Source organism: Acanthaster planci, linkage group LG16 (assembly GCF_054643075.1).
Source record: "Acanthaster planci isolate LZ-2023a linkage group LG16, COTS_SCS, whole genome shotgun sequence".
In the NCBI taxonomy this organism is placed as follows: domain Eukaryota; kingdom Metazoa; phylum Echinodermata; class Asteroidea; order Valvatida; family Acanthasteridae; genus Acanthaster; species Acanthaster planci.
The window spans coordinates 3,826,576-3,850,671 of NC_141792.1; the positions used below are offsets into that span (position 1 = coordinate 3,826,576).

General features: G+C 44.4%; 2 protein-coding genes across 9 annotated transcripts in view; one reads left to right on the plus strand and one right to left on the minus strand.

The window, feature by feature from the left end:
- ccdc150 (coiled-coil domain containing 150) overlaps positions 1 to 10,171 on the plus strand; it is a 74,242-nt gene extending 64,071 nt beyond the window's left edge. For 7 of the 8 annotated variants that reach the window (XM_087147059.1, XM_087147064.1, XM_087147065.1 and 4 more), the window contains 4 exons: positions 2,585 to 2,726; positions 4,658 to 4,846; positions 7,751 to 7,897; positions 8,617 to 10,171. In XM_087147059.1, the coding sequence (XP_087003185.1) occupies positions 2,585 to 2,726; positions 4,658 to 4,846; positions 7,751 to 7,897; positions 8,617 to 8,697 (559 nt within the window). In that variant the 3' untranslated portion in view covers positions 8,698 to 10,171. Of the gene's footprint in view, positions 1 to 996; positions 1,112 to 2,584; positions 2,727 to 4,657; positions 4,847 to 7,750; positions 7,898 to 8,616 lie in introns of those variants that run through there. The other variant, XM_087147066.1, reaches the window with a different exon arrangement.
- Positions 10,172 to 10,532: 361 nt separating this feature from the next.
- Positions 10,533 to 24,096, minus strand: part of LOC110984281 (5'-3' exoribonuclease 1-like) — a 45,118-nt gene continuing 31,554 nt past the window's right edge. The window contains exons 29-36 of the mRNA XM_087147058.1: positions 22,654 to 23,395; positions 21,720 to 21,879; positions 20,297 to 20,455; positions 16,578 to 17,401; positions 15,968 to 16,081; positions 14,611 to 14,674; positions 13,212 to 13,279; positions 10,533 to 12,063 (exon numbers count right to left, since the gene is read on the minus strand). Of these exons, the coding sequence (XP_087003184.1) occupies positions 11,650 to 12,063; positions 13,212 to 13,279; positions 14,611 to 14,674; positions 15,968 to 16,081; positions 16,578 to 17,401; positions 20,297 to 20,455; positions 21,720 to 21,879; positions 22,654 to 23,395 (2,545 nt within the window). The 3' untranslated portion in view covers positions 10,533 to 11,649. The remainder of the gene's footprint in view (positions 12,064 to 13,211; positions 13,280 to 14,610; positions 14,675 to 15,967; positions 16,082 to 16,577; positions 17,402 to 20,296; positions 20,456 to 21,719; positions 21,880 to 22,653; positions 23,396 to 24,096) is intronic.

Genomic DNA, 24,096 nt, shown 5'->3' on the forward strand with positions numbered 1-24,096 from the left:
TCTCCACCACTGCAGCGATGAGCCACACAGCACCGCTGCATGCTAATCTGGCCCCTATTGAAAAGAGGTCAGCAGTGCACTGAGCCAGGTTCGTAAACAAAAGACAGTTGTATAACACCGCACAATCTGGGCTCTGTTTACAAGGCTGCAGGCCTGGCTGAAATATTCGGGCGTCAATGAAGGTCACCTGTCAACTTAGAGTAGTGCCTGAAGATTACTCCGTGCGGCTATAAACGACTGTTAAATGGATGATGAATTGTTGAAGGATTTTGAAAACGGAAAAAATGATAGTCATGCCGGCCCAGCATCCTCAACGTTGAAAAATGCCCCGGCCCGAAGTGGTTAAATGCCACTTCAAGTCATTCCTTTAACCCCTTCGTGCCGGGACGCGGGTAGAGCCGCCGTAAAAATTGAGATCCTCAGCCCGCTTTTCAGCTATTATTCTCGACCCACGCTCGAGCTAAAAACGGTGAAAGAAGGCAGACTCTGGCTCTTGTATATATGGTGATTGGCCTTTGTGTATAGCCCAGAAATGAAAAGACTGGATTTGCATCATAATCACCAGCTTCACAATAGTCCCCACTTTAAAAAGAGGCAACGGGAATGTGGAAGCGTGAGTAGAGCTGCATGCCACCAAACAATCAGCCTTTTCATTGTGTAATTCAAAGCGTGCAGAGCACGCAGAGCCACAGACCGAGAATGTGCGGTTTGGCAGGTGGCCTTCGTGGCCAAGTGAGGTTGGAATTCTTGGAGTCGGCTTTCGGAAAGAAATTCCCGTCGTAAGGGGGTAACCACTTCCTTCCGGGGACTCCGGAATCGGAGACCTACATGTATGCTTTATATGTGTGGCCGGGGTCTCCGAACTCAGACAAAGGGAACAGGGCCCTGTGACAAAAGACCGTACTCCGAACAAAAGACCAGGCTGCTGGGCATGAGCGGCATTTTTCACTCTCAAAAGTGGTGATACTCCAGCCTTGTTTTGAAACTGTATACCAGGGTTTGGGGCATTGAGAGTGAGCGGATTACCACTGGGGACAAAAGCTCTCCACCACCGCAGCGATGAGCCACACAGCACCGGCTGCACGCTAATCTGGCCCCTATTAAAAAGCGGTTAGTATCGCACTGTGGCAGGTTCTTGAACAAAAGAAAATTAGATTGCACGGCACAATTTTGGGCTCTCTTTACAAGGCTGCAGGCCTGGCTGAAATACTTGGGCATCAATGAAGGTCACCTATCAACTTAGACTAGTGCCCAAGATTACTTCATACGTCTATGAAAGTCCGTTAAATGAAATGATGAATTTTTGAAGAATTTTGAAAACAGAAAAAAATGATAATTATGCCTGCCCAGCATCAGCAACATCAGCAACAACCACATTTGTGGTTGGAATCCAGACTTATTTGGTTGTGTTGGTAGGTTTCAGGGGTTTACATTTAAGATTAATTTGGAAACTACATGTAGATGTCGGTACAAGTACCTCTGATATCATCCCCAGTGCACATTTGGGTACCCACTTTCCAACTTGGAAAATGAACACAAACATGAAACATTTCTTTCATCTTGTCGGTAATATAAGGTTCTTATTGAAAAAAATGCAGTCATTGAAAATATCATTTAAACGTGAAATTGGGCCAAAAGTTATGGGTATAGAATAAATGTGTATTGATCCCCCAATAAATTATACAAATAAAATAGTCTAGAAAATGATCTGTTTCAATTGAGTATTTCTCACAAGCTCAGAGTAACGCCCTAAGGTTGTTTGTCAGTTTGCGGCATGCGTGCATAAGGACCTTTCAGCACTGGACCAATGCTGTGTCATCTTACAGTAGGTTTTTGGAAGTGTAGGGCACTTTAACCACTTGCTGCTGGGTGGATTTTTCTTGAGCAAGACAAGATGCCGGGTCCTTCTCAAGATTTTCCGTTTTCAAAATTCTTCAAAAATTCATTTCATGTAATGGCTGTTTATACCCACATGAAGGACTCCTTGGACACTACTCTAAAGCTGACAGGTAACCTTCATTGACTCCTGAATATTTCAGCCAGGCCTGCAGCCTTGGCAAAAGAGCCCAGATTGTGCAGTGTTACGTAAGATTCTTTTGTTCCCGAAACCGGCACAGTGCACCGCTGACCTCTTTTCAATAGGGGCCAGATTAGTATGCAGTGGTGCTGTGTGGCTCATCGCTGCGGTGGTGGAGCGCTTTTGTCCCCGGTGGTAATCCGCTCACTCTAATTGCCTCAAACTCTGGTATACTGTTTCAAAACAAGGCTGGATTATCTCCACTATTGAGAGCAAAAAAATGTCGGTAATGCCCAGCAGCTCAGTCTTTCGTGCTGAGCGTGGTCTTTTGTTATAAGGCCCAACTCTTTTGTCCCAGTTCCGGGCTCCCTGGCTCTGCATATAAAGCCTATGTACTCGAAAATGGGGTCGCCCGGCAGGAAGTTGTTAATTGTTTACGTATGTTGGACGTCAACAGAATTACCTGGAAACTCACATAGTAAATGAATATTCAGATCAGCCAGCTCACAAAAATAGATTGATGAGTGAGCCAAAGCACAAGTGACCTGTTTGCCTTTTTTCCCTCAGGAAGAAAGACCGGCAGGCAGAGAAAGAGCGTAACCAGCTGCAGCACCAGGCCAGGGACTTGCAGGAAGCCCTGGCCAGGATGCAGGAAGAGAAAAGGGATGCTGAGGAGAAACTGCTGGAAGCAAGCAACGAATCCATGCAGGTCAGACGCACGCCAACTATGGCATTGTACTTCACAATGGCCTTGTCTTGCTTCACAAGTAATCTTTGGTCTTCAAAAAACCCATGAGTAACGCGACCTCAGTGTGAGCCACAAAGCTGTTCATGCTGGAAGTACCTTATATTAAACATACCTTTTGCTGTTACCCACTTTTGAGAGCTGTGACATATGAAAAGTTGACATCGACGTGCCTTTAGAATGGTTTGGCTTCTGAACATATAACTAACTGGAACATTAGCAGGAGGTTTTGTGTGCTGATGTACATATAAGTACGGAATTAAAAACAGCAATGATATTTATGTAACACCTTCAAGAGAGCATCTCCAGTGTCAGAAGGTTCCCTTTAGAATGCCGTGTTCTCATTCTGTAATGGTCGGCCCTTCCATTGGGAACACAGCGTTCTCACTGGAACACTTCCTCAGCACTGTCTATGCATGAATCTCACCGTTCCCACTGATAATGAGCATTTTATGGAATGCAAGCGCTCTAGCGGGAATGGTCCTGCCGAATGCTGTTTTCCTGACTTTTGAGACATTTCCTAGGTATTATAAGATGGAAGCACTTGACATTACTATGATTTCATTTGGCCCATTTTCAGTGCTTTACAGAGAAAATTAAAATGAGGAGCCAGGTGGATTTTTGTACATACTGTACACACATATGCAAAATACACAAGTTACGTGAACAAACTGACAAAACACACAGAAACATTATTCTGTCAATTATTCACAGGACAGACAGGCTTTGGATTTTGTGCTTGTGGAATAAATCAAAAGTGGCACCCATGTTATATGAAAAAGAGCTGAAAGAAAAGACAAGGCATGTTTGTTCTCTTACATTCGAGCATTTGGTACCTGGGACCGGCGCTGGAAACGTGGGGTGCATAGACTGCTATTGCATCTCATGAATACGCACATCTCAGCTCCCCATACACACTCTATTCAGCGTGCGACCACAAACCGGTCAACTCGGGTACCTAGTACCTGTACGTGCGTGTATGTACCTACATGTAAGCTACATGTACGCTGCAGTTAACGTGAGCTATGCTGTGTACGTAGGAAGACGGAGGAAAACCGCTTGATCATAAAGACACACATTGCATGTAGAAGAAAACTGGGCAGCGATCATTCGTGGAATATGACTGACAAGGTGGGTGACTAAACGGGCACAAATCATGGTCACCATTGGTGACAAGAATTAAACATTTCGTCGCATATCATTATCTTTAGGTGCATATGCGATGGTTTTGGTCGCACCATACAGCGCTGGGCATGTTACGTCCCATGTTGCCAATCTCAGGTTCCTGGGGAGCATGCAGCTTGACACTGCTACATGTATTTCGGTAAAAATTCGGAATTGTCAGACTTCGGTCTTCACAGGTACCCATTTTACTCCTGGATAGAAATAACACAATTTCTGACAAGTAAGGTGGAAAGCTTGTGGTAGCACCATGCAAGGATACGATCTCTTTGTGAGTCTGTATGGTTCTGAAAAGAACCATGAACCATAAAGACTCACAAAGAGATTGTATCCTTGCATGGTGTTACCGCAAGCTTTCCCCCTTAGTTGTCTGTCACCATGAATAGCTTGAAATCCCTTCTGACAAAGTGTTGCACACTATTCCAAAGGCTAAACTTGAACAACAGTCTTGCAGAATCATCTTCAGTTTAGAGTTGGGTGCTTCAGAATAAGCCACAGCATACAACACAGAACAATATTCATAAATGCGCCATTCTATGGTTAGCTGGACCATGGCCCTCTACATGGTGAGGATGTTGAAGTTTCATACTGCTTTTTTGCAGTGTCCGGCTTGTGAAGAAACATGTTCTTTGGTCAGTAAGTTTTGTCCATTTGTAAAGACAACCTAAGCTACATGTAGTTGGTTATGGGAATCTATCAATGAATACCTCCAGATCACGGCCAACCTTCAGGAGGCCCACTCATGGTTCAAGGCCCGGCATGATGCCCTCCAGCAGGAGCTCACTGAAGCACGGCAGAGACAGACCCAACTGGAGAGGAACAATGCGGAACAGCAGCAGCAGTTGCTACAGGAGAGAATGAAGGCCGCAGAGCAGACACAGAGGGCTAGGGATATGATCAGGGTAGGTTGGAGAGAATGAAGGCTGCAGAGCAGACACAGAGGGCTAGGGATATGATCAGGGTAGGTGGGAGAGAATGAAGGCCGCAGAGCAGACACAGAGGGCTAGGGATATGATCAGGGTAGGTGAAGAGAATGAAGGCAGCAGAGCAGACACAGAGGGCTAGGGATATGATCAGGGTAGGTGAGAGAGAATGAAGGCGCAGAGCAGACACAGAGGGCTAGGGATATGATCAGGGTAGGTTGGAGAGAATGAAGGCAGCAGAGGAGACACAGAGGGCTAGGGATATGATCAGGGTAGGTGAGAGAGAATGAAGGCCGCAGAGCAGACACAGAGGGCTAGGGATATGATCAGGGTAGGTGAAGAGAGTGAAGGCCACAGCAGACACAGAGGGCTAGGGATATGATCAGGGTAGGTGAGAGAGAATGAAGGCAGCAGAGCAGACACAGAGGGCTAGGGATATGATCAGGGTAGGTGAGAGAGAATGAAGGCTGCAGAACAGACACAGAGGGCTAGGGATATGATCAGGGTAGGTGGGAGAGAATGAAGGCAGCAGAGCAGACACAGAGGGCTAGGGATATGATCAGGGTAGGTGGGAGAGAATGAAGGCAGCAGAGCAGACACAGAGGGCTAGGGATATGATCAGGGTAGGTGGAAGAGAATGAAGGCAGCAGAGCAGACACAGAGGGCTAGGGATATGATCAGGGTAGGTGAGAGAGAATGAAGGCTGCAGAACAGACACAGAGGGCTAGGGATATGATCAGGGTAGGTGGGAGAGAATGAAGGCAGCAGAGCAGACACAGAGGGCTAGGGATATGATCAGGGTAGGTGGAAGAGAATGAAGGCGCAGAGCAGACACAGAGGGCTAGGGATATGATCAGGGTAGGTGAGAGAGAATGAAGGCAGCAGAGCAGACACAGAGGGCTAGGGATATGATCAGGGTAGGTGAGAGAGAATGAAGGCGCAGAGCAGACACAGAGGGCTAGGGATATGATCAGGGTAGGTGAGAGAGAATGAAGGCAGCAGAGCAGACACAGAGGGCTAGGGATATGATCAGGGTAGGTGGGAGAGAATGAAGGCCGCAGAGCAGACACAGAGGGCTAGGGATATGATCAGGGTAGGTGGGAGAGATTGAAGGCTGCAGAGCAGACACAGAGGGCTAGGGATATGATCAGGGTAGGTGGGAGAGATTGAAGGCTGCAGAGCAGACACAGAGGGCTAGGGATATGATCAGGGTAGGTGAGAGAGAATGAAGGCAGCAGAGCAGACACAGAGGGCTAGGGATATGATCAGGGTAGGTGGGAGAGAATGAAGGCAGCAGAGGAGACACAGAGGGCTAGGGATATGATCAGGGTAGGTGAGAGAGAATGAAGGCCGCAGAGCAGACACAGAGGGCTAGGGATATGATCAGGGTAGGTTGGAGAGAATGAAGGCAGCAGAGCAGACACAGAGGGCTAGGGATATGATCAGGGTAGGTGGGAGAGAATGAAGGCAGCAGAGCAGACACAGAGGGCTAGGGATATGATCAGGGTAGGTGAGAGAGAATGAAGGCAGCAGAGCAGACACAGAGGGCTAGGGATATGATCAGGGTAGGTGGGAGAGAATGAAGGCAGCAGAGGAGACACAGAGGGCTAGGGATATGATCAGGGTAGGTGGGAGAGAATGAAGGCAGCAGAGCAGACACAGAGGGCTAGGGATATGATCAGGGTAGGTGAGAGAGAATGAAGGCAGCAGAGCAGACACAGGGGGCTAGGGATATGATCAGGGTAGGTGGGAGAGAATGAAGGCTGCAGAGCAGACACAGAGGGCTAGGGATATGATCAGGGTAGGTGGGAGAGAATGAAGGCAGCAGAGGAGACACAGAGGGCTAGGGATATGATCAGGGTAGGAGGGAGAGATTGGAGGCTGCAGAGCAGACACAGAGGGCGAGGGATAGGAGCAGGGGAGGTGGGAGAGATTGAAGGCTGCAGAGCCGACACAGAGGGCTAGGGATATGATCAGGGTAGGTGAGAGAGAATGAAGGCAGCAGAGCAGCCACAGAGGGCTAGGGATATGATCAGGGTAGGTGAAGAGAGTGAAGGCCACAGCAGACACAGAGGGCTAGGGATATGATCAGGGTAGGTGAGAGAGAATGAAGGCAGCAGAGCAGACACAGAGGGCTAGGGATATGATCAGGGTAGGTGAGAGAGAATGAACGCTGCAGAACAGACACAGAGGGCTAGGGATATGATCAGGGTAGGTGGGAGAGAATGAAGGCAGCAGAGCAGACACAGAGGGCTAGGGATATGATCAGGGTAGGTGGGAGAGAATGAAGGCAGCAGAGCAGACACAGAGGGCTAGGGATATGATCAGGGTAGGTGGGAGAGAATGAAGGCCGCAGAGCAGACACAGAGGGCTAGGGATATGATCAGGGTAGGTGAGAGAGAATGAAGGCAGCAGAGCAGACACAGGGGGCTAGGGATATGATCAGGGTAGGATAAGGACCATGAAGGCTTCAGAACAAGTGCAGAAGCTAGGTACATGATAACATTTGGGGGAGTGAAGCCTGCAGAACATACACAGAGGGTACTGATGTGTTCAGGGTTGGTACAAGAGAGAAGGAAGACTGTTGAACAGGCACAAGGGCTGGGAATTTGATCAAGGTAGTTGCCACAAGGAATGATGAAGCCTGCTACTCAGAAAGAAAGCTGTTTAGGGATATGATAGGCAGGTGGGTTTGTAAGGATTAACACGCTTGCTACATCATTATTCCCTGCGGCAGCTTCTATTTTAAAGGGCAGTACTGTGTTGGCAAAGTCATTGAAATGCTTTGGGAACTTCTCAATGAGATTGTCTGTAAATCCAGCAGCTGGATCCGTGAAAGCCAATTTCATTTTCCGTTTTTTTATTTCGTTTATATTTTTACAGGCCAGCAGACAGGCTTTGAGTCACCTAGCCAGACAGGCCGAGGCTGACCACCAAAAGACCAAGCTGCAGATGACATCCATGGTCAAGAGACTGCAAGCAGAGAAAGACCACTCAACCTTCACTGATAACAAGCTGCAGAAATTCATGGTGAGTGGTCACTAGAAGCTCTGGACGGCAAAACTTTAGGCCTGTAGAGGCGTAGTCGGTTGCTACGAAGCATTTCAGGACCCCCAAAATGCATGATTTTCATTATTAAGGCTTATAAGGGGGACAAATTTTCATGGGGGCGAGCACTCATTAGCAACGAACTGCTAAATCATTAACAGTTGAAGAATGTCAATTTCGAAGACTTCTCCTACAAATTGGTGATTTTTATACCCTTCAGTCTCTTATCATTTCTTTTGCTTTGTCTTTTTTAGTTTGGAATATTTTTTTCTGGAGGGGGGAAGCAATCACCCCCACCCCAGTGTCCATGCTATTAGAAAGCCCTGAACATTTAGTTTTATAGTTATTGTTAGCACTCCTGTGTGGGATGTTGCAAAGACTTTGTTCATTCCCCAACCACACCCCTGTAGGGCAATGGCAGATCCGGATGGAGGGGTGGGTTCATGGCGCTCCGATAGCCATGGAGCAAATTTTGTTGGTTTTGGATCATAAGAAAACAAAGTAATTTGGGGGGACTTTTTCATTTCCCTTCTTTCCAAACAGCACATAAAAGGCCAAACTGTTGCATATCAGAAATTATTGGAAATTACTTGGGAGTTCCACTCCCCTAAAGAATTTGGTTCTGGATCTGCCCTTTGTGTATGACGATTGTCAGGGAGGCTTTGGAAGTAGACTTCCTGTTCTTTTGTGTCCCCTCTCAGGATATCAGTGGTCAGTACATTGAGGAGCTAGCCATGGAGCTGGATCGGCATCGCAGCAGTCAAGACGATGACACAACTTGACAGTGAATTCAAGGAGCCAAAAAAAACCAAACCATCAGTATACAGATACTAAAGGTCTATGAGTGCAGAGGTCAGAAAAATGTCTATGAGGTGATAAACTGAATGGTCCTTTTTAAGGAGTGTGAGACATCCACTGTGTGATGCATACAATGCTCAAATAAAACTTCCTTGAGTACCAAGACGCCAGTTTACATTCACAGCTTGGAATTAACAGGCTGGAATTGAAGTTTCCACACTCCGAATCACAACTGGAATTTTGTTTGTGTGAGGAGCCACGACTGTGCCTTTCTCAGCACACGTGTGGAATGACATCCTTTGCCTGTGTTTATACAGAGCGGCAACTGTGCCTACTTTTAAAGCTCGCGTAGTGCAATAGGCAGATGGGATGGTCCCCCTACTGAATACAGAGAATAAGGCGATGACGTGATTGACAACACACCAGTCAGATAACGGTGACTCACTCAGGTGTTTATGAGCTGTATCCGAGATGTCATACATGTATCTCCGTAACACTCATCCAATTTGGTCACACTGCCCCCCACCCAGGTTTCAACAGCAACTGTGATGATTCAGTAATAGTCTGCACCTTTTTATATTGTTATCACGGTTTCTTTTTCAATCCAACTTTTGCAGGCCTTACATTGCATTTCGGCAGCAGGGATATTTTGAACCTGAATATAGAGTTATGCATTGCTGGGATCTCCACGGTGTCCCAGAGGCTAGTTTTAATAGTTACAATGACTACAGGAAAGGTTTACTTGAGCCAATCCCAGTGATACAGTAGCTCTTACCCTCAGAGGACGCGTTAACACATCATCGCTATTCTGTTTTATCAAACTTAATATAAAGGATAACAATGGCAGTGTTCAGTATGTATTCATCTTATCCTGATCAAATGATCTTCCTGAAATTCATACATTTAAGGTTTGGATTTTTTTTTGACATTTTGATTGATTTAAAATACTCAAAAGTAAATAGTTTATCATTCAACCAATAAAATTATCTTTCATCACAGTCAATCCTTTTGCTATTAACTTTTGAGTCTGACGATTTTTTTTGACTGCTGCAGAAAGGCATTTTATGTCTTTTTCAAGGAAACTTTGTCAGTTTCACCAGGAAGTGACTTATAGGATAGTTATGGTGCACTGTGAAGTGACGTACATGTGCCATCCATGGACTTTGTACACATGATATGACAGTTTGAGATGCAGCAATTATCCATAAGTCAGTCTGTGAAGCAACCGACGAATTGAAAGGACAACTTTTCAAGGTACTCAATTTTTATTGAGTACACAATGTTAACTAGTGTATCTTGACATGACTTATCTGAAAGTCAAATCAAAATGTGTTGAATTTTGTCCAAAGACACTGTAAGTTATGCAGAAAGTAATGTTTCAATGCCTTTTCATCAAATCAAACGATGTAAATATTCTTTATTATTTATTGCATATAATAAATGTCAAAGTTTCCTAAACCATGTCACCCAATTTATTGAAAATACGACTTGCATGCCTCAATAGTAGTCATGCATGCAGGAAATTTTTAATGATGGGTTTAAACCCTTGCCAGTACCTCTGCACAGCAGATCTGAGCACATGAATATTCATGGGGGGGAATACAATTACAAGTCTGAATTCAAATAACACAAGTCTACTATTTCTAGTGGTTCAACTGCTTATTGTCCCCAATGATTCTAAAATTCTGACTACTAATTTCCCATGAAATGAAAAAATATTCAGCATGGATTCCATCCTGCATTGTTTTTACATTCAATTGTCAGTGTAAGGAGTTTTTATAACAAAATACTGCTACAACAAAAAAGATTAAAGCCAACATTTCTGGAATTCTTTTGCTTTTTATTTTCCAATCCATTTGATAACGAGGCTCTGGTTTACATGTAGAACAAACTTCAACAAGGTTCCAGCTTCCAGCAACCATGTTATAATGAGAGTGGTTCAACCTTCACTAGCATACTGTTTAAAAGAAAGACCAAAATTCCACCCAAAAAAATGAAGAATTTTGATCTTTTAGGTTAATTTCAATTTACTTTTGGCAGTGTTTATGTTAGGCATGTTCAGTCGTTCTGCACAATCACTCAATTACTGTGCAATCAGTCAATCCGACTGTATGATCTGTCAATAATCTCCATGGCAGACGATTACCCTTAAACATTCACAGCTGTGGAAGACTTTCAGCGACGGGATGTCGAGTCAGACATGTCATTGGATCAAATGATAGTGCAACTCAATCCCACCAACATTCTGGCCGACCGACCAAACACGCCCAACATTTATATTAAGTACATGTACATGTAACCAAACTTGTCAGAGCCCAATTCCACCCGGTAAATGTTTCATTTCATATTTCTCTTTTACCTCAAATACAGTACATAAATTTGACAAGCTTTAAAAACCAAACTGTCAGCAGCGTTTCACTCTTAAAAAATGTCTGCATTTTCATGGATCAATCTGGTATCCAAAGTGACACATCCATGAACATCCGTGAGCATTTCAACTATACAGTGACGTTTAAGATCCACCATCCCTTTCAAAATGTTTGCATTTCTTAGTTCCACATCCACTTCCATCAATGCTGACTTCAGAATTTTAAAAAATTGTGCTGAAAACAGGCAAGAATCGTCACTCTGGGTGTTGATGTGTACCACGTCATATAACTAACTACATTACTGCAAAATAGATTAAAAATATTAGATGTATTTGAACAAGCATTAAAAAGAGTAAAGAAATGATTCCACTACATGTTCATGCTTTCTATTGGAGGGAAATGAACATTTTTTAAATACTTAGTGGGTCATAAACAGCAAAACAAGTCAATTGATTTTAAAAATAGTTTTACTTCTGAGTTTCTGAAGAAAACAAAATGCATTAACTTTGGAATGAACTTCAGTGTTCAGTTTCAGCACACTGAGGTCACACTTTGACCTGACGGACCTCAATCCTGTTCAGGTTTCCCACCAAAATTAATGGCAAGTTTGGCCTTGGAGGAAACTCGGCGGTGTCTGGCAGGACCACCAGTGGACGCCCTCCGCTCTGAATGGACTGCTCCCAATGTTTCATCTATGCTTGGTTTTCGATGCTCCACAGACGCAACTACTTCAGTGCTGTGTGCGACGGTGTTGACGGTACTGCTGCCAAAGTCGAGCTCCCTCCGGGAGCTTTGGTGGGAATTATCCTTGATCCCTGATTGGTCTGTTGCGGCCAGGTCCACTCTGCTAGAAGGGGGTGCACCCTGGGACGGTGGAGCCTGAGCAGGGTATTCCATTTGTTGTCTGGGGGGTGTCGTACCTGATGTAGCTTCTGCCTCTATAGATGTCAATCTCTGTGGGGAATTTAGTTGCTTGGTTACCTGAACAAGGGGGAACAAACTCTTCAAACTAGCTTCAGTAAATTCAAGACAGAAGATACACATTGTTAATAATGCAATGCTCTGTAGACAATGAAATATGAGGGCACTGTTTGCAAGGCTTCCACATGAATTAGGGAAAGAAAGTGTAATGGAATCAAATGAAACTTAGATGATTGAAACAGGAAATGATCTAAGAATTATAATGAACAGCGGTTCATCCCCTGATCCCTAGCTGCTGATAAACATACTTCTTTGTAACCCTTCAATCACTCTTTCCTTCCCACTCATAAATACCTTTTCAGGGGGAAATAATTCAAAGTTCAAAACTTATTTATTTCCCAGTTTTGTTCATCAATTTTCTGTCATTTTTATACACCCCTGTCACGCTTTCTACAGAATGCGTCTCTCGAGAATAGTACTAAATCTCTGAACATTAGCACGCACAATTCACACTGTGTGATGCGATTCCAAACGGAACGGTGCCAATGTACAATGAACTTTGGGCTTTTGTTTGTATTGCACGTGCCTGTCTGGCAATATTTAGGTCAAAAACTGTCATGTATGAGAGTTTAGGTCCATAAAAATTTCAGTTTAAACTTCACAGGAAACGAAGTATGTTTAAAATCAGATCGTAGTTTTATCTGTTGAAACTACCCAAAGATGGGCCCTCGACAAATAGAAATTGTGAACTGTCAGGTAGAATGAATGGTGAACTAAATGGAATTGACTTATTACTAAGAACCATTCATAAATAACAAAGACAGTTTAGCTATTCCTGTTGGTCGAGACACTGCCGTGCAGCCAGACTTAAATGGTTGCTTAACCCTAGTTCCTCGGATGTATGTAAAATCATATTGACATCAGAGGATTTGGCACTGTTAGGGCTATGCACAGACGTACAGTGGCACATACCATAATTTCCTAGAGGGGTATTTGAAAATAAAAAGAACTAAACTTGTTGAACAATATCATTGAAAATTTATGTATTTCTTAAATTGTTTTGACTTTCTGACTCAGAAGATATTTTTTGAATGGGTTCGGCAAAGGACACTGTCAGCTTCCATTCTCTGGAGCCAGCCAAGGTATACATTTATTCCCTTGGTAACCACAGCAAGAAATATGTTGACATGGGACAGGCACTGGCATACCTGCAGAGGCACGAACGGGTTTGGTCCACTGGTGTGAATCATAGGTCCTGATGGTGGACCCATCGGACCTACAAGTGCAAAGAAACAGGAAACAGTTCTCTTATCTGGAGTACAATATCAGATGCACAGGTTTTTAATGGAAGTACTGTAGTTTTAGATTTGAGGGAAAAATATTTGCTGTTAACCCCTTCATACTAGGAGGCCTCCACAGCTGTGGCTTTGTGTGAGGATTAGTGCATACCACAAATACATTCTATTCATCATGCACCTGTGGTTTCAATGTGGGCTTGCTGCTGGACAGAGCTTTGCATACTGGGCATACCGCAGCCCAGCAGTCACAGTCAAAAGAATCCCGGCTGGAAGGGGTTAAATCAAGACCGCAGCTCTTGCCCACAAGATCTCACTTTGACAATTCCCGAGGGTGGCACGTTTGGTGTAATGCAGTTATTCACAAGCTTATCCTTTAGGGAGTTGTCCAGTAACTCACTGCAGTCATTCTGACCCCACTTTTGTGAAAATCGTACTGTTCTTCCACAACACCAACTTTTTTGAGAAAGGTCAGCCTAAAATGTATGCTTTTCCTCTGGCATACCCAATGCACATGGGCTGGTACTCGTGTAGCCTTGAACTTCAAATGACACTAATAACAAAAACCATACATCAGATTAACCACTTCGGACCGGGGCATTTTTCAACGTTGAGGATGCTGGGCCGGCATGACTATCATTTTTTCCGTTTTCAAAATCCTTCAACAATTTATCATTCCATTTAACAGTCGTTTATAGCCGCACGGAGTAATCTTCAGGCACTACGCTAAGTTGACAGCTGACCTTCATTGACGCCCGAATATTTCAGCCAGGCCTGCAGCCTTGTAAACAGAGCCCAGATTGTGCGGTGTTATACAGCTGTCTTTTGTTCACGAACCTGGCTCAGTGCACTGCTGACCTCTTTTCAATAGGGGCCAGATTAGCATGCAGCGGTGCTGTGTGGCTCATCGCTGCGGTGGTGGAGAGCTTTTGTCCCCGGTGGTAATCCGCTTGCTCTAAATACCCCAAACCCTGGTATACGGTTTCAAAATAACACTGGATTATCACCACTTTTGAGAGTGAAAAATGCCGGTCATGCCCAGCAGCCTGGTCTTTTGTTCGGAGTACGGTCTTTTGTTACAGGGCCCTGTTTCCTTTGTCCGAGTTCGGAGACCCCGGCCACACATATAAACCATACGGCTCCGATCCCGGAGTCCCCGGCTGGTAGTGGTTAAAGTTGTGTCTCTACGTGCATGCCAAGTTTAAAAAAAAAAAGGGCATGGCAAGTTACTGGGGAAGGGGGCTGTGAGATGGTCCAAGACAGCCTGCCTCTTTTAAGGTTAAGCTACTGAAGGACATGGGCGAGAGATTACCGAGTGTTGGGCGCGTGGTAGGCCTCATCTGTTGCATCATGGGACTTCTTGGTGATTGCGATGTCTAAATAAAGCACAATAAAAACGTATGTTACAAGATTTGTGCTCTGAATGTTAAATCCGTACCTGTGAACATTGGAAACTTGGAAAAAAGGAACACCAGAGCTGCTATTGGTTTACCACACCAATTCATTGATAGATGGTCGAACGCATGATGAACATGATCACGAGGACTGGGAACCAGACAGTCAAATCACGTACAGATCCCAACAGCTGTTTTTTGGTTTTTTTGTCACTGGACAAGCATAAGAAAACCAGGTGTTTTGCCTGCAGAAGGAAACAGCCACTCAGTGCCTGTGTAGCAATGATTTCCCACTCAACCCCTAGCAGTGCATGTACATGTGGGTTGACTAATGTTTCACATTCTTCAAGATCACTTGTGATCAGGGAATCTGCATGTTTACTGAGGGTGAACGAACCTTCTAGACGGTGTGCAGCGTACAAGACATTTTTGGGATCCCCCCCAAAAAATCAAAACGTTCCAATCTGTAGGCCTTTGGAAGCTCAAAAATGGAAAAGGTTCCAAACTTAACACAGTGGGACGGAGAGGGCCATTGTAACTTCAAATCCATCTGCTGGTCATGGGCTATGTCCCTGAGCAAGCTACCTCACAACAATTAGCCCCTCCCTACCCTGAAATACAAGTTAGCTCTGGCGTTAGCTGGAAACATCCTGTGAGGGACCAACGTATCATTTCATGTGAAAAGAAATGCACATAAATACTAGACTGATACAAAGAAGCCACAACAGCTTGGGCTGGACTTGAATATTTTTTCCTGTATCAGGATTCCCAACGTTTTATGGAAAACCAAATTCCCTGGTTTTTGCCCGATGAATTTTCAAAATTCCAGGATCATTATTTTGACATGTTTCCAGTTTGACGCATATAAAAGCAACCACAGCCAATCATCCAATGGATATGTTGTTTGGACATGAGACAAAATACAAGTATAACAGGCTGACCATTCTGTCTTTAAGGGCTAATCAAATTCCCTGACTCTTCTCTGATTTGAAGCTTTTTTTTCTCAAGTTCTCTGCCTGTTTCCAGGTTTTCCCTTATTTCCAGGATGGCTGGGAACCTTGTTTTTCCGGGAAATGGCAAACCATAAAAGCAGTGGAATTCAGGATGCAAGATACCAACATTATCCACTTCAGTCAAAATCCACATTTTGTTCAGACCTCTGCCATGTCCCACAAACGGACATGCTGGAATTGAACACGGGCCACAGCAGTGGGAGTTTTCCTCACTAGTCACCCGAGCCATCCCGGAAAATGTAAGCCTGTTGCCTGTACTCACTAAGTTTGTCATTGCCATGTGGGCTGCAGCATCTACGGCTATGACATCTGATGGGCAGTCTGGACCAAAGAACTGCTGACCGTTAGCCAATTGCACCATACCCCGTACCTGACCCTGAAGTTCCAAAATAGTGAAAGAAAATCTCAAAATGTCAGAGTTTAACAGAAATTATCATTGCTTTCAAGTTGTAAGAAGTCTTCCTTTTTTTGAGTATACTAATGAAGTAAGAACAAAAACAGTGTAAATGTTATGTGTAAATCCTCAGAAAAACCACCTTCAATCTCAGTGAAATTTTATTTGATACACTGATCAGGTCAAAAACATGAAGGCCTTTACTTCTTATGCATCATAAACCAACCAAATTAGTCGAGAAAAGTTGTAGTTTATATCATTCATTCCCTTACAGCATCACAAAACATGATCCAGTGCTTATGAAGACACATTTGTTCAGCATGCAGACTACTGCAAGTGAGCGATGCTGAGATGAAAATGGCGCAACTTTTCAATGAACAGCGTGTTGGATAATAGAGTGTAGTGTGGAACATTTTGAGATCATTCCGACTATCACTGTGAAAACCCTGTGATAACGTTTCATGGAACATCATCTCACCGTGGTATTATTTCTCTGGTAATGGCACAGTGGTTGCGGCAGACCCCTTTGATGACACCACATTAGTAACGCCTCGAAGGCATTCTGGGGCCTCGCTGGGAAGCCCTGGGGTGGAGGTTGTCCATGCTGCTGCCCAGGGAACGGAACCCTGGGTCGGAGGTTGGGAGGTTGCGATGGGGAGCCCATCACCTGGGGGCCCGGGTGCGATCTCCCCGGGGCTGCGATCGGCACCGGGGCTGTTTGAAATGGCCGCGGCGTGACAACGTGAAATCCAGGGGTGTGTCCTTGGGCAACACTTGCACTCTGCTGCTGAGGTGCTGATGCCGGATACAGTCTGGCGTTGGACGTGTTCTCATTGGCAGAGACGCTTGTCGGCTGTTGCTGAGGATATGCGGGGGAGTGGGGATCCGCATGAGTGGGTACTGGTTTCACCACACCGGCTTGGGATTGGTGGCCAGGACCTTGCATTCTGATTGGCTGCTGCGCCTGCTGCTGAACTCCCAACTGCTGCTGTGGTGTTTGTCCAACGGGCTGCACCATTAAGCTTGCAGGGTGTTGCATGCCTGGCTTCCCAGGATTGACAGTAACTAAAGGAGTCCCTTGAAACGTGTGGTGGGGCAAAAGCTGGACAGGCGAGGCACCTGACTGGGGTGAGTAATTCCCTACAGTCAACCTCGCGGGAGACACAGCACCTTGAGGAAAGTAGGCTGGCTGAAACGTGACACCGTGAGATCCCACCTTTACAGGGATCGTAGCGTGGCCTGGGGCCTGGGGTAATGGCCTTGGCTGGGTGGGAACAGTGCCTGGGTGAGAGGACTCGGGACCTGAATAGAACAGTAGTAGTAACACATTATGAACCAAAGATATGCAAGGTCAACTACAAAGTTTACAGCATTTGGTCAAGTACTGAATCTGTTAGGTGTTTGAAATCCCGTGTGAGGTAAAGACAGGTTTGAACCAAGTGCTCGATGCCTGAGCACTTTTTTTTAAAAAGACAGTGGTTATGTCTAGAGAGAAGGTTACTGAGATCTGTTTCAAGGTTCTTTGCCATTTTGTTGATGGTCTGTGAGGTTTTCAAATGTGCTGCTAATCTAAAACTTTAGAACGTTAAACATTGGGATGCCTTCTCATTCTGGTTCCAAGGGTCTGTCAGACAGTTGGCAAGGCTCTCGGGTTTGATATCAGTCCTCAGCAAGGTAGAGGTCAGTGTTGTAGTCAAGACCAGGCAGTCCAAGACCAAGACCGAGACCAACAGACCAAGACCAGACCAGACAAAGTAACCCAACACCGAGACCAAGACCAGCCGTCCCAGACCAAGACCAACACCAATACCACATTTGTAAATAATTGGACAGAAATCATCTCTGTACATTGACACAAAAATGTGAAGATGGGCTATAAACCACAGAACAACATGTATGCGTTAGTCTGACAGAATTGTCCCGGAATTTAGCATTGTTTTTGTTGTTACTGCCTGGTATGGCAGGCAGCACATGCATGTAATCCATCTGTGTTAAATGTTATGACAAGGTTCACAAGGAGACAGGCCCATAGGATTTACATGTACTTTTGTTCAAGTCCCACCCGAGTAAGCTTGTGAGGTTTTCTCGTAAGCTCTCGGACAAGCACTGAGCATACAGTGTTTATTAATATACGTTGGGTAAGGGCAAACCCGTTATAATTAACATCTCCCCAACGCAAAAGTACATCTTGAAAATAGTTCGCGGTACCCGCTGCTTCATTTGACTCGGACCGGCCAGCCGACCCCGGCAAGCTCGGTGGTCGAGTGGTTGAGACATCTGCACTAGTGGGCAGGAGGTCGTGGGTTCGAGTCCCACCCGAGTAAGCTTGTGAGGTTTTTTTGCAAGCTCTCGGACAAGCACTGAGCATACAGTGTTTATTAATATACGTTGGGTAAGGGCAAACTCGTTATATATAATGTACTTTTGTGAGTTTGAAAAACAAGAAAATGTCTTGAAGTAGGAAAAAAAAAGCATGCAACAAGTATAAAAAATAACTGGGCCTAAATGAAAATTAAGAACGAAAAATAATGGCACTTCATAATTTTATGCATTTCAGCTCAATTCATTTTAAAATGATAAATTAAACCAATTTATTTTCATTTCAAACTAGGGACTGTACAATGCAAACATGGCATCACATTCCATTAAAAATTGAAACACGAAACAGTTTTTGATTGTTTTAAAATTTAAACAAACATGAGGACTGAAAGATTATTCCTAGAAGTAGCCTGGTACACGTACGTACTTCACGGGGTGATGGCAGCGCACGTGTTTGATGAAGGCAGACGTTGTTTCTGCGTTATCGCTGGTGCTGTTTTTTTCGTGCAAAAAACACACACAACGACATCTTTTTGCTTCCCTTTTGACACCAACGTATTCCTTGTGATAGTTGAATGCATGATGTGTGATTGCCGAATTGCCAGACATGATAGCCGGAAAAGACTTTCCAGTAATCATGATGTCAACGAACTTACGCACCACCAAGGCAAAGGCTCGCGGCGGCACACATTGTGCCAAAAACGCTATCACGGAATGGTGTCTTGTTAGCCAAGTTTGAGATCAACAAACAGTGCATAAATAAGCGTCTAGTTACCAGACCACACAATGTGACTACGGGTTCACAGCTACCCGACAACAACAAATGACAAATCTTTTTACGGCCGGTAACCAGTGACAATTATTTTGGGGGCTGTAATGCGCTATCTTCTTCCTGGTGCAAGCTTCAACTTTGCGTGCGAATGTTTAACTGCGAGTGCGAAAGCTTTAAATTTCGGCCGCGCAAGTTTAACCTTGGGTGCACACGTAATTCGAGCAAAGGGTGAAGTTGGCGCATGACACGCTACTGCTAGCCTTAGCCACAATGAATGGTCGTACGTACAGTCCTTAACAGACGTACCTACGTCTTGCAGAGTCTCAATTCAAGTTTTTTGTAGGCCTACAAACAATCAAAATTCATCACCCATCAGGTATAAAAGGGTGCAAAGTGTATTTTTAAATTGGTCTTGTACTGGTCTCGACCGAAAATTCCGAGAACGGGAGGTGCGAGATCAAGACCAAGACCGAGACCAATGATTTGAGACCAAGACCAGCATGTTCGAGACCAAGACCACGTTCAAACTGGTCTCGAGACCAAGACCAGTCTCGACGACTACAACACTGGTTGTATTTATGGGTACTACCAAATCTTGGTACACTTCCACAGAACATTTCTGGACCTTTGCCTTTTGGGGACTATGAGGTTTAGGGTGATCACTGACGTTTTCAAAGCTAAAAAGCTCTCAAAAATTCTTCCACAGCCTTAGTCAAGATCGTTACTGGTAAGTGGTCAAATGAGGTGATTTGTAAGTTCAGCAAGACTTTTTAAGATCCGTTGGGTCATCAGTAAAACTCTGGAATATCTTTGGTAGGTTATCACATACTGTATAAACTGTTTCCACAAACTTCAAATCTAGAGGGAAATTTCTGCAGTTCATCAGGCAGGCTATATGGTTCCAGGAGGATTTGGGAGGTACCAGTAACTTAATCGTGAAATATCATGACAGTTACAAATGGTTTGGCGACCTCATACATCTAGTCCTTCCTTTTTTTGTGCACAAGACATTTATGGCGCTATCTGGTTTGGGAGGTCTTGAACGTTAAATGTAGCCTGAAACAACTCTAGCTGCAGGGGTTTATGGATAGAACGTGAATTCTTACCCTTCATGAGTCCAGGGTGGGGACCGGACACCTGAGCCAGGGGGTGGGGATGGAGTGGTGTAGGTTGGCTCCCTCCACCAGGCACTGGTACACTAGCCTGACTGGTTGGAGTAATCGGCGCTGGTGATATACTATTTGGAGGATTGTTCAGACTGGCACCTACATGTACATGTATAGGTGGTAAGAAGCCAGATCACATGGTAATTTCATTAGTATAAAAAGGAACCGTCTTAGATGGTCATTTGAAGTCAATATTGGAATGGATATAGGGATAGGGGGCCCTTCCTTTGCAAAGGTGCATTTCATGGTACATGTATGTACACACAGAGGTGTGCATATTCATATGCAGTAGAGTGATTGTATGTAATTTAAGTGGGCATAACAAAATATACTTTTAAGTGGACCTGAGAATGAAATACAGTACAATCCTGATCACTCGAACCTCGGGGAACGGATTTCAACTTATCTGAATGTCTAGGTAATGAAAGTTACAGAGTCCCAGTGTCATACTTCAAATGGCTGACACATACAATTACTGTGTACATGATCAAAATCAACCCGATTTCAAATTAACTGACTTTGAGTTATATCAAGATCTACATAAAGCAGGGTGTGAATACACAGTGAGGACATGCAAAGGTCCACACAATGCTTTCCATCCCCTGAAAACTGGTTTTCAGGGGTAACTGGCATAGGAATGTGTGTAACCAAGCAAGTGACAGTTGAGGAAAGCATCAAGTTCAATAGCTTCATGCCGTGTTCACAGAGTTAGATATTGCAGTATTTTCTCTGGATTTTCTTAACTACACAACAAACAAATGAATGTCCACACTGGGTATGTGAGTTTGTTTCTGCATTCAATTGGGGACCCTGAACAATAGAGGACAATAAGGTCCCCGATTGACAGAGGGTCCCCGATTGACAACTGTGTACAAAACATATGGGTGGTCTCCTAAAAAAGTTAAAGTACAAACAAAAGAGGAACAATAGGGGGTCCCCAGTTGCAGGCAAATACACACTTGGGTGAGGGTTTTATTATAGTCACCCACTGTAGCTTTGGGGAAAATACATGTGTTGAACAATGGTTATTTGAGGGGCAAATTCATAACGGGGACAAAAATTTGAACACTTGTTATGGTGCAATGCCTATTTTTCTGAGACAGGTCAGCCAAAAATGTGTCTTTTCCACTGCTATGCTCAATGCATGCATATCACCTCGAACTTCAATTGACCATAACGACAAAACCGTGTTTCAGATTATTAGATGAAACTTGACACTTGTACTGAGTGAGTATCTCTACAAGCAAACCAGGTTTTAAAAAAATTGGGCATTGGACAGGCAATTTCTTTTGGGGAGGCAGAATTCCCCTCAGCCTCCCCGCTGGCTGGGAGATCGTCCAAAGGAACCCAGCTCTGACTCTACCTGCAAAGAGCTGATCAAGGGTGAGTGGTATGCCATACTGCTTCTTGCCTGTTGACGCTTCTATGACGACAGAGTGAGGCAAAGCAATATCCTTGGTTGTACCGTCGCCATCGGACACCGAGGAAATGTTCAGCATTCGACACAGCTCCTCTGTTCCAGACTGATGCCACATGGGAAAAAAAGATTCAGCAAAATTGGACAATAAAACAGTTATTCGAAACAACAAATACTTTCTTTTACAACCTTAGAAAAAACTGATAGTTGTATAAATTTAGTCTGCTTTTTTCTTATAAGAACAGTGACCCGACACCAATACTTGGTACTGTCCCTACATGTACCTGCCAACATTAAAAAGTCAGAAATCGGAACACCCATTTTATGAGCCAACAGCAGAACAAGAAGCCTAACGAGAGATGCTGTAATGTGCATAAACACACATCTACCTATGTATGTGCAACAACTGCCATTTTGACATAGTGAACAGTGCCTTTGTTTAGCAAAGAGCGCCCTCTTGTGCCCAACTTTTAAATTTATCTATTTTTTGCTTTTTATGGAAACACAAAAATCAGAACACTTCCCATTTACAGAGCACCTCTACGTAAAACACGTTTGCTCTGATTTTATTTGTTCAAATAAATATGGAAGCATCCAAATCGAATGCAGTGTCATTTGTCTCCAGAGCTCAACTATAACAAGCTGAAAAGGGCATTTTTTATGTTCATGCCAAGATGCGAATTCTGAGTGTAGATTGCGTCATTTGGAGAAAGGACTATGCATGCAGCCATTGTTTGGCATGCACAAGGGTTAATCCATTACAAAACACAGGGCGAGGGTTCCCCTCGCTTTCTTTCTTTTCTAAAAAAAATTGTTTTCCTTAGAGGCGCTCTTCAAACCATAACAGTTAGCAGGTATACACTTCATCAATGTCACATACCTTTGCATATGTTCTTGGAGTCATCCGTGCTTCTTCATCTACTTCAAACTCTTCACCCTCGAATTCCTCATCCCCTTCCTCAACAATGGTCTCACCCCCTGTGACCTTTGGCCCAGGAGCCTCCATCTTGGGCAGTGCAGACAGGGCCAGCTGCATTTGGACGGAGGGCCCCGTCATGTCCTCCTCTGACAGAGGTGTCTGGCCTCCCGAGGCCAAGGGGGAGGTCAGCTCATCACTCGGGCTGCTCTCCTTGTCAGGGGCGGAGTCCTCAGTCATGGGGGAGGAGGTGCCGCTGTTGTTAGACCCTTTCTGCAGGTTCTGCCACATGATGGCAAACTCGTCCACCTCGTTGGCCGGGGACTGCTCTGCCATCTCATTGACCTCTGGCTCAGCAGCTTTCTTGTCTTCCCGACTTCGAATCTTGCGAATCTCCTCGCTGAGAGCCTTATCACGGATTCTCGTTGTTGACACCTCTGATTTGGAGACCGCATCTTTCCTCTGCCCCTGTCTGACCTTTTCTATCTTTGCTGTATTTTTCCTGCTGTCTATCCCCTCCTGCTTCTGGAAGCTCGGAGGGATTCTTTGAGACTGTGAGCTCTTCCCCGGGAGAGGTTCCTTAGAGGGGGAACGCGCAGTCACCTTGGGTCCTGACCGTGTCAGGATCTTCATGGCCAGTGATGGCTGTGAATTAGAACTCTGTTCCTTCTCTTGTTTAACACTACCTTTCTGTGATAACGCCTCCCTAACAATCAAATTTATAAGAAACAAAGAGAAATGTCTTAAAATCACTGTACTAAAAATCAAAACCCAAAGCCAGTAGAAGTCATTCACTGGAGTGATTTTTGGCCACCGATTCTCTAACCATTCCAAGATGGCACTGATTATCACAGAAATGCCAAAGCTGCAAGGCCAAAAACCACTCAGTCTTCCAAACTTCCTCTATTTGAGTTTCTCTCTCGACATTACAGGCTTAAGAAACAGCTTCAAAATGCTGCCAAGCCAAATCATGAAAAGGTGGTTAATTTTTTTTTTAATCAGATGAACCTCAATCTGTAGATTCTGTTCTGATTTTTTTTACCAACTGATTATACAAAATGCCTTAGCTCAATAAAACATCCACAAAATCAGTTTTTCTTTCAGTTTCAAGGCCGGTTCATACTGCGCGCCAAAAGTGAAGCAAATTTGACATCGCGAAACATTTACAGTGAAATTTGTTTGCACTGAAACGTGCTTAACTGATTGTGAATTTGCTGTGTGATTTTTTTATCTGAAATTGCATTCGGGTTTGCTTTTCACTAAGTTTGAACCAACCTTTTTAAGCTGACTGTTAATGAATGCAACAGTGGTTGGAAGTGCATTTTCTTTAACAAAAAATATTTCAACTTTAAGGATTAATATTTCCCTTAAACCAAAGTCAGTCCCCTTACCTATCACATTCCACAG